The sequence below is a fragment of the Perkinsus marinus genome (genome assembly GCF_000006405.1).
Source record: "Perkinsus marinus ATCC 50983 genomic scaffold scf_1104296971186, whole genome shotgun sequence".
Taxonomy (NCBI): Eukaryota; Perkinsozoa; order Perkinsida; family Perkinsidae; genus Perkinsus; species Perkinsus marinus.
Window position 1 is genome coordinate 178,695 of NW_003202174.1, and position 12,755 is coordinate 191,449.

The 12,755-nt window shown below is 44.6% G+C and overlaps 4 protein-coding genes across 4 annotated transcripts in view; 3 read left to right on the forward strand and 1 right to left on the reverse strand.

The window, feature by feature from the left end:
- Pmar_PMAR006569 (hypothetical protein) overlaps window positions 1–4,875 on the forward strand; it is a 14,274-nt gene extending 9,399 nt beyond the window's left edge. The window contains exons 26-41 of the mRNA XM_002767131.1: window positions 506–589; window positions 645–810; window positions 1,080–1,218; window positions 1,293–1,411; window positions 1,645–1,741; window positions 1,790–2,008; window positions 2,084–2,189; window positions 2,239–2,372; window positions 2,421–2,502; window positions 3,090–3,199; window positions 3,255–3,372; window positions 3,427–3,516; window positions 3,661–3,848; window positions 3,907–4,052; window positions 4,114–4,244; window positions 4,497–4,875. Coding sequence (XP_002767177.1) covers window positions 506–589; window positions 645–810; window positions 1,080–1,218; window positions 1,293–1,411; window positions 1,645–1,741; window positions 1,790–2,008; window positions 2,084–2,189; window positions 2,239–2,372; window positions 2,421–2,502; window positions 3,090–3,199; window positions 3,255–3,372; window positions 3,427–3,516; window positions 3,661–3,848; window positions 3,907–4,052; window positions 4,114–4,244; window positions 4,497–4,652 — 2,085 coding nt within the window. The 3' untranslated portion in view covers window positions 4,653–4,875. The remainder of the gene's footprint in view (window positions 1–505; window positions 590–644; window positions 811–1,079; window positions 1,219–1,292; window positions 1,412–1,644; window positions 1,742–1,789; window positions 2,009–2,083; window positions 2,190–2,238; window positions 2,373–2,420; window positions 2,503–3,089; window positions 3,200–3,254; window positions 3,373–3,426; window positions 3,517–3,660; window positions 3,849–3,906; window positions 4,053–4,113; window positions 4,245–4,496) is intronic.
- Window positions 4,876–6,033: 1,158 nt separating this feature from the next.
- Window positions 6,034–6,755, reverse strand: Pmar_PMAR006570 (calmodulin, putative; the record flags this gene model as incomplete). The annotated part of the gene is made up of 6 exons (XM_002767132.1): window positions 6,034–6,055; window positions 6,108–6,172; window positions 6,222–6,311; window positions 6,383–6,471; window positions 6,519–6,589; window positions 6,643–6,755. The coding sequence occupies 6 exons, from the start codon at window positions 6,753–6,755 to the stop codon at window positions 6,034–6,036; spliced, it is 450 nt and encodes a 149-aa protein (XP_002767178.1).
- Window positions 6,756–8,185: 1,430 nt separating this feature from the next.
- Window positions 8,186–9,812, forward strand: Pmar_PMAR006571 (G2/mitotic-specific cyclin-B, putative; the record flags this gene model as incomplete). The annotated part of the gene is made up of 9 exons (XM_002767133.1): window positions 8,186–8,330; window positions 8,376–8,530; window positions 8,574–8,647; window positions 8,698–8,830; window positions 8,879–8,973; window positions 9,026–9,136; window positions 9,180–9,296; window positions 9,416–9,652; window positions 9,779–9,812. The coding sequence occupies 9 exons, from the start codon at window positions 8,186–8,188 to the stop codon at window positions 9,810–9,812; spliced, it is 1,101 nt and encodes a 366-aa protein (XP_002767179.1).
- A 2,112-nt stretch (window positions 9,813–11,924) lies between these two features.
- Pmar_PMAR006572 (Ornithine aminotransferase, putative) overlaps window positions 11,925–12,755 on the forward strand; it is a gene marked incomplete at both ends in the record, with an annotated part of 2,368 nt that continues 1,537 nt past the window's right edge. Inside the window, 4 exons of the mRNA XM_002767134.1 lie at window positions 11,925–11,965; window positions 12,025–12,150; window positions 12,425–12,568; window positions 12,621–12,689. Of these exons, the coding sequence (XP_002767180.1) occupies window positions 11,925–11,965; window positions 12,025–12,150; window positions 12,425–12,568; window positions 12,621–12,689 (380 nt within the window). The remainder of the gene's footprint in view (window positions 11,966–12,024; window positions 12,151–12,424; window positions 12,569–12,620; window positions 12,690–12,755) is intronic.

Here is a 12,755-nt window from a genome sequence, read left to right on the forward strand (position 1 = left end):
AATATATTTTTCACTAGTGTTTTTCATCTCACGGGTGAAATTCCATTGTAACGTAGAGAGCTGATGGAAAGATCATAAGTAGATTGCTGTACTCAGCGTTGGAATATATGTTTGCTTTTTCAGCTGATCTTAGAATCTTTCTCACTAAATCAGTGTTGGAAAATATGTTGAATTTCCTCAACTGACCCCCGAAATCTCCTCACTTATATGGAAGTTTTATGCGGATTCGGATTGAAGTGTACAAAAACCAAGCAGAATTGCCCAAAATTTCCTCAAAATTTTCGTATTGTCACCAACATGTGTGGTCGACCATGTTAATATTTTCCAACACTGCACTAACTATACGAGTTCACATAGCAATTCGGGTGGAAGTGTGTGAAAATGAGGAAAAAATTTTCTCAAAATTTTCATATTGTCACCAACATATGTACTTGACCATATACATATTTTCCCCCCACACTGGTATACTCCTCGTTAAATTTTAAGTTATCAATTTTAATATCAGATTCACGCAGCGTACCGTCGGCGAGTACAGGCCAGCTGGACGGAGCAGGCGAATCGAGAACATAGACGATTGCTTGAGAAGCAAGTGAGTGGCAAAATCTTGCAATCTTGCATTTCCTCAACGCATATTTGTTCATCAGGCTGAAGAACAACACAGCGATACTGATTCTGTGAAATCACCACAGTCTGTGTTCTCGGTCGACGTGGATTCGCCCTCGGGTTTGCGGAGTAATGTTCACATGGCGTTCGAGCATGGGAATCTGCAGGACCTTGCTGGTGGTTTGGTGAAGACGGTGGATGAGGAGGGTGAGAACATGGGAGAAATAGTGTTCCTTAGGGCTTGATAACATTTTAGTAGTACTCTATATGCGATGTTCGCGGTAATATGCAGTAGTCGTGGAATATATTAATTTCTCGCTAGTGTTTTTTTTCATATTCCGGGTAAAATTTCGATGGGGAAAATGGTGTTTCTAGAGTGATGATATCCACATGGAAAACTGATTGAAGAACGTTCTCCTACCCAAGTGGGAAATTCAAAATTATTTCCCGACGAGAACACTATATGTTACTATCAGGTAATCCGATTCATCCCTATGCTCGCTTCCAAAGCAAGGAGTGGCGAGCTAGAGTGTCGGTGGCGTTGCTGGAGATACAATATCGAGCGAAGACCGCATTGAGGAGAGGTGTATTTTATTGGGCATTAACTCTCATTTTGTGAGTTGGTGGAGCGGTGGTTTGTCTATCGAGAGGTCCCTGGATCGAATCTAGCATCGGTCATTTTTCCTCAGATCGTGGCTTCTATTGTTTCTCTGTTGCCTTCTGGTTGTCGCAGTCTTTCCCGATCAAGTTTATCCGAATTCTGGAAAGTTGGACCTATGGGATTATATAAGGAACGGAGCTGATGGAGGTATACAGCGTATCTTGAGGTTGACTGTGCAAGATACAATTGAGGTCCGCTTGAGGTTCAGTGTGCTTAGTGATAGTAGAGTTCATTGAATCATTAGTTATCGTCACTATTGTAGCCTGCGGAGGAGGATTTAGTGACACGGTCTGGGAATCAATTAAAATGACAGTCGTGGGACTCGAACCCGGCGGGTTCCCTTCAATTACTATGATCATACCACGCTTATGCTATTTCAGAATCGGTGCCTGCGGTAGCGGTCATCGACTGGCTTGTTCTTCTCGATGGTCTCATCCTCACTATTCTAGCCTTCTTGCCAGCCCTGCTGAGCTCATGGTAAGGGAAATCTTGCAATCTTGCATTTCCTCAACGCCGCCTTTGTAGTTGGCCACCTCTTCCAGTGTCGAGGAAGGGTCGGGAAGGACGTAGTGTTTCTGAGAGCGTAAATGCTGCTGTTGCTGGTGGCGTGCCGATGGGCGTTTTGGGGGAGGGGAATGAACAGAGTGGCGAATTGGTTACAGACGTTTGTGTGATCGTTGCGATGCGCAGTGGATGCTGTACGGATCCTGTGAAGCGCGGTCGAGTGCGAAAGATACTCAGGAGGTGAGAGAAAATCTTCGCGGTGCGCTGAGGGTATCTTGAGGTCCAGAAGAGGGTATCTTTTGTGCATGCGTGCAGATGCACAACGTTGCTCCCCCCGAAAGTCCATGGTTGCAGTCCAATATTCGTAGTGGAGGTTGGCGAAGGGTTATCACCTGCAGATGACTGCTGCAAGATGATTCAGGTAGAAATCTTGCAATCTTGGTCAATCTTGCAATTCCTCAACGCTTTAGGACTTCGTCTCTCCAGACGTGAATTACGCCTACCTTCCCGAGGATAACAAGGCCATGGCGATTTACTGGGCGAACAAGTCGTGGATTCCCTCGGTTTTGCGGTGGGCGAATCCGCAGGAGAATCGAAACTCAGCGTAGAAATCGATCAGGTGATCGATTTGGATGATCGTCTTGTGATTTAGATTCCGATATGCCCTTTTGATTACGGACGCTGATTCTGACGATGATATGATGCTGCCTGTGGCCTTGGACCTCAACACTCAGGTTGGTCCTTTTTGGGGGGGAGTTGAATTTAAGAAGAATTTGAGGGGTTCAATGCTATGGAGTTTCACTCGTGATGTGAAAAACACTAGTGAAAACACGACTACTGTATATACTCGTGAGTATCGCGTTTTTCACAGAGTATTACGCCACTTCATGTGGAGCTCCAGTGTGGGGAAATATGCACATGGTCAACTACATGTGTCGGTGACAAGTTCTTATTGGTTTCTCAACACTGCTATTCTAATTCGTATGGAAACTACTGGAATCAGTGAGGGAACTCCTGAGCTAAGCTGAGGATAGCGAACATTAGTTCAAACATTGGTTTTCAAAGGGAATATATTTTTGGATTTGCGGTCGTGTGATGCTCCGCACGAATATAGGATGTTGTGGTATCGGAGGAATCACTGTTGCATGGAGTTGACTACCGAAATGGTCGTTGCTTACACTTGCACATGGACAGGAGAAGAGTATTCGTTTCTTGAGGAAGTTCGGATGATTAGCGAATAACAAAGGATGTTTTATATCGTGGAAGAATTGTTAGACAGCTCGAGAGTAGTTTCCGAATTCCTTTTTTTCCTTTTGTGTAGAAGTATCGTCGAGAAGGCACCAAAGTGGTGTGGTATATGCCTACGGTGCGGGGCGTCAGCAACATGCCGTCAGTAACACTACGTGATTATATAGTCAAGCAAAGGGCAATGTAGGTTGGGAGAAGGGTTGTTGCGAAACGCGCTCGCCCGATTGATCGATTTCAGAATGTCTTTTACTCAAGAGAAGCTGGGTGGATCGTGTGTTGTAACTCCGTTGAAGGCAGTGTCTCTGTGGGATCGGGCGGCCCTTCACAAAACCCTCGCAGGATTTGTGGGAGTCAATGTGAGCTGGGATAATTTCGTGGCGCGTGACAGAATTTGATGATGATTACCTCAGGATACCCATTCTCCTGGTTTATTGCAGCCATCGTTGATGATGGAGCAGTACTTGAGACATGATTTCGAAACTTGTATGGGAGGCAGTCAGGTGAGCATTACTTCTGGTGTGGTGCTGGTATTCAGCAGGAATCCTTCCACAATCTTATCATTCTATTCAACACGCATAGTTGACAACGTGTTAATTACTTTCTAGTTTCCAAACGGTCACTTTTTATGCGTGGCATTTTTTCAGATCCGTACTGATACCGGGAGTAGCAATTTCGCTTCGGAGTGTGGACGGTGGTATTTTCGGTTGCGTATGTTTGTTGTCGCTTTCGTCCCTACTATTCGGCTGAAGGGTTGCTGTTCTCGAGAGGCTCTCGTTGGTCGAATTTGGTCGTTCATAGCGGACGTTGTTCCAACTATTGTGATAATATTGAGGTGAGGAGGGTTCGAACTTGGTATCTCTCGGATGAGAGACAACTGTTTTTCCTGTTAGGCCGTTTTTACTGGTATCTATATTCGTTCGACAACCGGCTCTTATAGGCGTATATTTCGGGATATACTTCGTTATTTTCCATGGTATTTCGGTCGCCCTGATGGCTATTACACTCCGAAACCGTCGAGATGTCCGTCGCCAATGGAGTAAGAAGCCTCTGCCAGGTTTCGAACCCGGGTTGTCGCGCATGCTCGCTCTTGTGCTCAGATTGGTTCACTGCAAGTATCATATTCCCCTTCTATAAAATATACCAATACGTTGTTGATATCTACCCTGCTCTTCTTCATGTGATGTTTTCAGTCAATCGCGTACCAGGCGGACGTCAGAGCACGCGAACGGTAAGTTCAGTGTAGGAATAAATCTTCCGCTTCCTCAATTATAGAAGTTTACATACAAGTAGAAGTCCGCAGAGCGCTACAAAAAATAGTCGAATTTCACGGTAAAATTTCAACCACATTTTCCCTCATTGGGCAAGTTTCGCTCATTGACGGACAAGGCATTCAACCGTGCGACTGATCGAAACACTAGTATGGGAGAGTTCCTTTTCGTTGTGGTGTCCAGTTGCATACCTACTTTGTATCTTTCCTTAGGGAGCCTCAATGCCACTTCCTCCTGCTAAGGATGTTGACTGGTTCACCGTGTGGAGAGCGAGTTCACATTCTGCATCGAGCTTGCCCAATGCAGATCCCGAACCCAGCAGCGCACAGAGGAGAAAATATAAGAATCGTCGCAAGAACGATCAGTAGATTCAGTCGCTACTACGAGTCTCGTAATCGAACAATTGTGTCTGTTATTCTTGTCTTCATTGTTCTGCTGGAACCGTTGTTGTAGAGCCTTTGATAAAAACAACAACACAAACGTACGTATGAAAGTGAAGATTTTCGCCTGCTTACTTTCTCTATTCTGTGTCTATTATATGACAGTAAGTCGGTCTCAGATGGCAGGCGGCCTGAAGGAATCGGTTTGGAAACACAACAACGTGTTGAGTTTAGGAGTATCCATCGCATCGAACTCTCCTTCTTGGAAAATCTCGTTGGTCGAAATTAGTCTTTTGTGTGTGGTGGATTTGAACTTGTGTTTTGGAACTCATAAAATGGATGAACGAATTTGAGTTTTTGTTTTCGAGCGATGTACGGAAATCATATTTTAGAATTGGGAAACTCGTCCTATGAAACCAATTTTTTTCTATTTGTTATTGCATTTTTGAAATTCGGGATTGAAAATGTCGAGAAGACTATTCGTATTCAGGAGTGGCGTATTCACTACAAGGACGTTATAAACGGGGTAGAAATGATCAAGCCAATTCAAATGAACTTCTAGTGTGCGTCGATGCGAGTCTAACAAAACTGTATTGTCGGCGTTTGACTCAACACACAGACAAGGTTAGGTCGTTTCGACTTGGTGACATTATGAGTTGAGTTATGAGTGACCACTGTAGTGCATACTGAACATCGGCGCTACGGTGCAATGGGATGTTATTCTATCAATACACAACGCGATTCATTGAAATTGACAGAGAACGCCATCCAGTGGATGCGAACGGGAACCATCCTGGATGTGGTGCTGGATTGGGTGTTATTCGTTTCTTGTATTGACCAGTTCAACGCGACGTCAATCAAAATAGCAGTTATAATTCATTCTACCAGAACAAGTGCATGTACATTACGGCACTCGAGGCGTGCCTGATGAAAAAGCACTGACAGGATGATCCTTACAATGATGTCTACAATAAGTCAATCTGGAACTCATTCAAACCTGGATAAAATTTCCCCCTAACGTCAATATCCTGTCATTTCCTGGGATTACGGTGAGTTAAATGGACGTCATCATGGGAGACGATGGTATAACGCATTCGGCTGTTCGCGTTGCTTTCAACGATCTGGTCGCACCCGATGCACTGGGAAACATATCCTCCTTATTGAGGGCAATTTCAGATAGAGGCGTTCCGTTTGTTCTATTCACTATTATCTTTGATCGGCATCAATTAGTCACAATCACAGCGCCTCAAATTGACCACGGTATTCACACTGATCCCAACTCGGATCTTAAGATATATTCACGCATAAGACAGATAGCAGTGGTACACAAAGTATAAACAACCGTTGATGTAATCGCACTGCTTGCGCTTTACTTGGCCATCATCATACGACTGAGAAAATGCACAAGTCGTCCGAGAGCAGACCAAATACTTGAAAACTCACACAAACTCCTCGTAATTAATCTGTCCATCTCCGTCAACATCAGCCTCACGAATCATCTCATCGACCTATCGAGAAAGCGATGCCAACACACAAGTGAGGGATTTGAGAAATTACCTCCTCGTCGGTGAGTTTCTCGCCAAGATTGGTCATAACATGACGGAGCTCAGCAGCAGAGATGAATCCATTTCCGTCGCGATCGAACACCTAAACTTGAGCAATCACGAAAATCATTCTCAGCGAAAGCAAATTTTCCGCGGAATCTTCGTGAAAGTTACCTTAAAGGCTTCAATGAGCTCCTCTTCGGTGTCGGTATCCTTCATCTTTCGAGCCATCAGCGAAAGGAACTCCGGAAAGTCGATGGTACCTGCCAAAAATCACGTCTCCGGCACGCAACCTCCCGGGAAGCCTCACCATTGCCATCAGCATCCACTTCGTTGATCATGTCCTGCAGCTCGGCCTCTGTTGGGTTCTGTCCTAGGGATCTGAAATGAGATGAATAGTAATACAAATCTCAGAAATGTGAAAGGTAAGTTACCGCATAACAGTGCCAAGCTCCTTAGTGGTAATCGTTCCATCGCCGTCCTTATCAAAAAGTGAGAATGCTTCTTTGAATTCGGCGATTTGCTCTTCAGTGAGTTGATCAGCCATGACCTTAACAAATTCGATGCTGATACAAGACGATAAACGCTCACGAGACGATATCATGAAAAACGGCTAGGCGCCAAGTCTCGAGGAGCAAGTGCGCGCGCCGAGCTAATCGATTTTACTTGTGATTGCGCGATGTCGTGACATTGGACACGAGCCAGGGTGATATGGGGTTCGGTTTACCGCTGTATGGGTAGGTAGTCTTTGCACTCAAATTGATCGTTTCGTAACACAAATCGGTTCTGGGGTTGGTTTGGTGAAGGAGGCATATACTTTGTGGATCTTCTGAAGACATTCAAAGTTCTTTTTCAGATTCTGGAAAAAATACTTCTGAAATTCAGAAGTATATAATTCTCGACGATGAGGCTTTAACCGGTCGGCTTGCGACTTTGCAGACAGTCGTGCTCAATTTTGCGAATACACAGACTTTTTGGCTAGTTTCACCGGTTCCGTTCACTGTGCTATATATGTGGGATAATGAGCACATCTTTCTTGTGCATTCCGGAAAATTTTCAGAAATTCTCGTATTTTTAATAAATAGTGAGAAAATTCCGAAGTTCCGCTGAGAAACCTTAGCATATGCTCGATCGTTTATGCGTTTGAATTCGTATTTACCAGAGTAAAATTAATTAGCAACGATGGTCCTCGAGCTACAGAGTTCGTTCATATCAACTGCGCTGTCTGCGACCTAATTGCTGAACGCGGTTAAAACGGAAAGTTTCTCAAAAGCTTGTGACAAGCGTGCTGAACAGCTGGGCACTCAGAAGCATCAGCTATAGAGGATTCCTCTTGCGGTCACCCACTCCGCAGTACATAATTGCGGTTTGTTGCGGAATCAGTCGTACTAAGAATAAGAACATTCACACACACATGGTTTCAACGTGAACACCAGAAAGTCAAAAATGATGAGATATCTTTAGTAGAGTTCCATCATGGACTTGAGGGTAATAGTCTTCACATTGCGAGTGATAATTCCCCTTAAGAAGTAGAAATATACACGTAGATTAGAGGCGATCGTTACTGGCCTTGTACAGTAAAGCTAACAGAGACAAGCTTGTGTGCTGCCTTGAATTGAAACGGTCCTCAACAACGAGCAATACATGATTTAGTTATCACGCATTCCTGCTCTGAGGCTTCGACCGACTTCTTCTGCACCACCCTCCATCCTCGCGGTCTTAGTCCGTATGCTTCTACCAGGAAGACTATTTTGTAAGTGACCGTATAACAGTGCCAAGGCGGGTCTATGTGTTCCCTGAGGCCATGCTGTTTATTAATCCCAGGCCTGCCAAACCCCGCGGCTTTGAGGGCAGCCGTTTCAAAATGCGCCGGGAGGATTCCTGCATGCATTTTGCACGAAACGAGGCGTTTCTGGTGGGGCGCACGCGGTTATCGTTGTCATTCATCACCAGCTTGACGATTGTAAGTTCTCCACAATGCTCTCTAGCAACCGTGCTCAGCAAGCTCAGCTCTCTGAGAACGCCCTTACGGGGAAGGGTGGTCATGTCGTGATGGAGTCTCGGAAGAGGGGAGCGTTCATGGACATCAGCAACACGGTTAATGTGATGTCTGCTCAAACTGGTAGAGCTTGTGCTCATGTGTAGTGGTTATGCATCTGATTGTCAGGTATGGTGACGCGGAGCAAGGCTGCGGCGGCTCGGTTGTCTGCAAGCAAGCTTGAGGACCTTGATGACACCATCATGCAGGGGACCACGCCGGCGAGATTGGAGCTCCAGCAGTTGGTCGACTGGAAGGACACCATTCCGCCTGAGGATCGTCAAGTAAGGTCAATTTGCTTCAGATATTCCTACGGTTGACTTTTAGGATCTCAACAACCCTCAGTTCGTGGCGGAATACGTTAATTCTATCTTTGTCAACATGAACAGCATTGAACAGAAGTGAGAGACGTTTGATCCGCTTGCGGTGTGTTACTGGTGTTTTTGTTCAGATATCGGCAGTCTTGGAATTACATGGGTAGAACTCAGTCCGATATCACCGAGAGGATGCGCGCTGTTCTGATCGACTGGTTGGTTGAGGTTCATTGGAAGTTCAAGTTGGTTCCAGAGACGCTCTACTTGACGGTATTTGTCGATGTTGACTGCAAGTGCAATATGCTGATCTATTTTCAGGTCAATTTGATTGATCGTTATCTTGAGCAATGTCCCAATCTTCCACGTACACGGTTACAGCTAGTTGGTGTGACCTGTTTGTTGATTGCCTCGAAGTACGCCCTCGGGCGGTCCTCGTTTATGTGATTATGGTGTGTGTTTTGGCAGGTATGAGGATATATATGCTCCTGAAATGAAGGACATTGTCAGTATATGCGACAGAACTTATCAACGTCATGAAGTCATGCAAATGGAAGTGGACATCCTTAACGCGCTCGGGTGAGTGGATGTCAGTCTGCGATGAAGTAGTGTTTTCTATCAGGTTTTGCCTGACAACACCATCAGCAATGTTCTTCCTACTTCGGTACGCCAAGGTCATGGAGAGTGATGAGAAACACTTTTTCTTGGCACAGTATTGTCTAGAACTCGCCCTTCCAGAGTAAGTCAGTTCACCCTGTCGCGTAATCAGATTAATCTTGACGTGTTAAATGTACTCGTCGAGTTCATAATCCTCCTCGCCGCAATTTTGTTGGTCTAGTAGTTTCTGGTTTTGTGCAGGTATAGTATGCTGAAATATTCTGCAAGTCAACTGGCGGCGGGCGCTTTGTATTTATCCAACAAACTAATCAGAAAGCCGGCAGCATGGCCACCACATGTGGCTGTGCACTGCCCGAACACTGAGCAAGAGGTGAAAGCTGTGGCGAAGGAATTATGTGCATTACTGCAAGCAACTACCAACGAGGATCACTCGGGGACGCAGCTCAGGGCTGTGAAGAAGAAGTTCCAACTTTCGAAGTAAGAGGTTTGCCTTTCCCGAGTGTCTGGCAGTGTCATTGGTCGGTCTTGTGGTAGCGACGCATATCGTATATTTTGCCAAGTGTCGTTGATGTTCGCTTGTGATTTATCGTGTTGTTTTGTCAGGTTTCGAAGTGTATCCCGTATGGTACTTGGTTGAAGGAGATAGAAGCCGAAGGGAGGTTTCGTCTCGTGTTTATAATAAAGATTTATCACCCAAGAAATTGTCTCTACTATCGTCTAGGTTTATCGTCAGTTTGTATGGTCCAGAGGAATGCTGAGATGCTGGACACGTCATTTCTGAGAAATGAAGCTCAATCGAGGTGGCTATCAGTGCTGCTATTTTTATCGTATGTGCTTGATAGTGTCAACTCGGTTAAATTAGTTTCAAATGCTGCTGTAGGCTAGCATTTATGCATGGTAGATGATGCACGAGATAGAAAAGGGATATTCTTCCTTGAACCTGTGTTGAGTTCATGACGCTGATAAATATCGGCTTTGTGAGTTCCAGCTTGTTCTTTTCGAGTTGTTGTTCTGTGAGTCTTTGCTTAGTCCTTGGAGTGAACGTTGATTTATGCAACGTTCACTTCGTCGATTGATATAGAGTTGTTGATGATGTTGTTCATTGTTATCTAATCGCCTTTCATCGCTTACGAATATTGATGATATTGGATGATTTTTCGCACCAGAGGGTTGTTCCAATTATACAAATCATTAAATTTATACGCATCTGGAGTTGTGGATGAATTCGAACGACCATGGTACATTGATCATATTTTTTCACTTTCTTTCATGGTGTGGTCGGAACGGGTGTAGCATAAGCGAGTGATATGATAGAACTTTCTGTATTTTCCGGCAAAGTTTGGTTATTGCTTGTCACATTTCAGTGAGAGGATTTTAATTGAATATTATTAAGATATTCATTATATTGTCAGATGAATAGATTTGGACAACGGGAGGATTTTATGCTTTTCTGGTTCAAGTTCCGTGTACAGATTCATCAAGCTAAGGCGAAAAAATTAGCAAGCAGGAAGTGGCCTTACTGGCTTTTGTGATGCGATTCACTCGATATGAGATTTTCCATTCAACGGCTTGTGATTTTTGTTCGAGTTGGCACAATATGAGATGGTCAAGTACGCAGTTAAACAATTAGAGAATTGTTTTGTCCGTTCTGAGGATGTCTAAAGTTGTGAGGGAATCCCTGGGACGAGGGAAACAAACATAAAGTCCAATACTGTTTGCGACCTGAGTTTCTTCGCGTAAAATCTCAGGTTTCATAATAAAAAATTTGGTAGTTCGTATTCATTTCGGGACTGATAAATTTGAAGCAATCGGAAGCAAAACTTGGCTGGGGGGAAAAATGAATGTTTGTGTTGATAAGTATTTCGTCACGGCATATCCCGAATGAAATCAGTATACAACACGATGGGAGGGAAGAGATGGTCTGGTCGGTTCGTGGTGGTGTTTTGGCTCACTGAATAATACGAGCTCGTGGAGATGGGAGCTCATTGGCATCAGATCTTGCTAAGGTCGCGACAGCAATTGATTCGAAACTTAGATATACAAAATAGCACCAATATATAGTAGGAGCTGGGGATATTTACTCATCAGCGGAATAGAGGAGCTCATCAGTAGATAATATATGTGCAAGATAATATCTTTTGTGCATGCGTGCAGATTTGTTGTGTCGATTGTCGTAGTGCGCAGTATGACGATTTCCTACATCTCTTTAGTCTTATAAGGCGCGGCCCGCTCTTATTGGTATGATGTCTCCCCCCTCAGCCTGTATCTGATGTTGGTGCCGACCATGCGAATCAATTTTGAGCATCCTTCCCAGTGCGGGCGCGAAATTCTGTGAAATAGATTTCCTTTCGAATCAGTTTATAATAGATTTTCGCTCTGAGTGTTGAGTTTCCGAGGCTTGCTGGTCCAGTGTATTCCGTTTCAGTTAATTTTCTTCGTTAATCCTCGGTAGCACTCCCAACGATTGTCACCATGAAGTAGTGAGCTTTTCCTACACAAGAGGGTTATGACTTGTGATACTCAGCCCATCCGATGAAGATACCTTCCTAACCCAGCTCAAGAAGACCTACATTTCCAAGGTTGACGATCCCGAGGAGTGAGACTCTAGTCCTCTGAGTGGCCTTTCCTCCACATCCATCTCGTTAGATTGGAACATGGAGTTCTTCTTATGACTATCCTCACTGACTCGTCGTATACAGTTATCATGAGAACGATTCTATAGCAGTATTATCAACTCAATAGTCTTGCCATGCCTCACTGGTTTTCTCTTGTCATCGATTCCTTCAATATGTGATTTTATGGCACTACGTGCTGTTCCTGAGCTTAGTAATAGTCGCTGTCCTCCTCAGATACATAAAGTTGGAAGATGTCCATGGAGCCCACAACTATCACCCGCTTCCAGTGGTCTTAGCTCGTGGCGAGGGATGTTATGTTTGGGACGTCACAGGAAAGAGATATCTCGACTTCCTCTCCGCGTGAGCTAATCGGTTTATTCGCTCGATTGAAAGTCCCCTTTATGACGAGTAGTACATGATATGTAGGAATGTTCATCGACTCAAAAGTGTTGACTTGATGCTGTTTTGTATCTCTTACATTATTCGCCTTCGTAGGCTGCTGAACTTATGTATATATAACAGCTATTAGTTGACCTTGAATGTAGTCATCACAATTTACATCGGCCTTGACTTGGGATCTCCGCTCAGCTCCAGTGTATTCATCTATTATTATCACTCATATAGTTTGCCGTAGGTATTCAGCCGTCAATCAAGGCCATTGCCATCCTCGTATCGTCGCTGCTCTCATCCAGCAGGCTCAAAAGCTGGCTCTGACTAGTCGCGCTTTCCACAACGAGACACTCGCGTTGTTCACTAAGTTCATAACTGACTTTTTCGGGTAGGATGAACATCTTTCGAGATGTGCATGCGTGCAGTTGGATTCATATTAGGTATGATAGAGTCCTCCCTATGAACAGTGGCGTTGAAGCCGGAGAGACTGCGTGCAAGCTAATCAGAAGGTAGGCGGAATGGGCTTGTCGTTCGAGGATTAGGATATACGTTTGGCTAGCTCAGCCCAGCCCAGG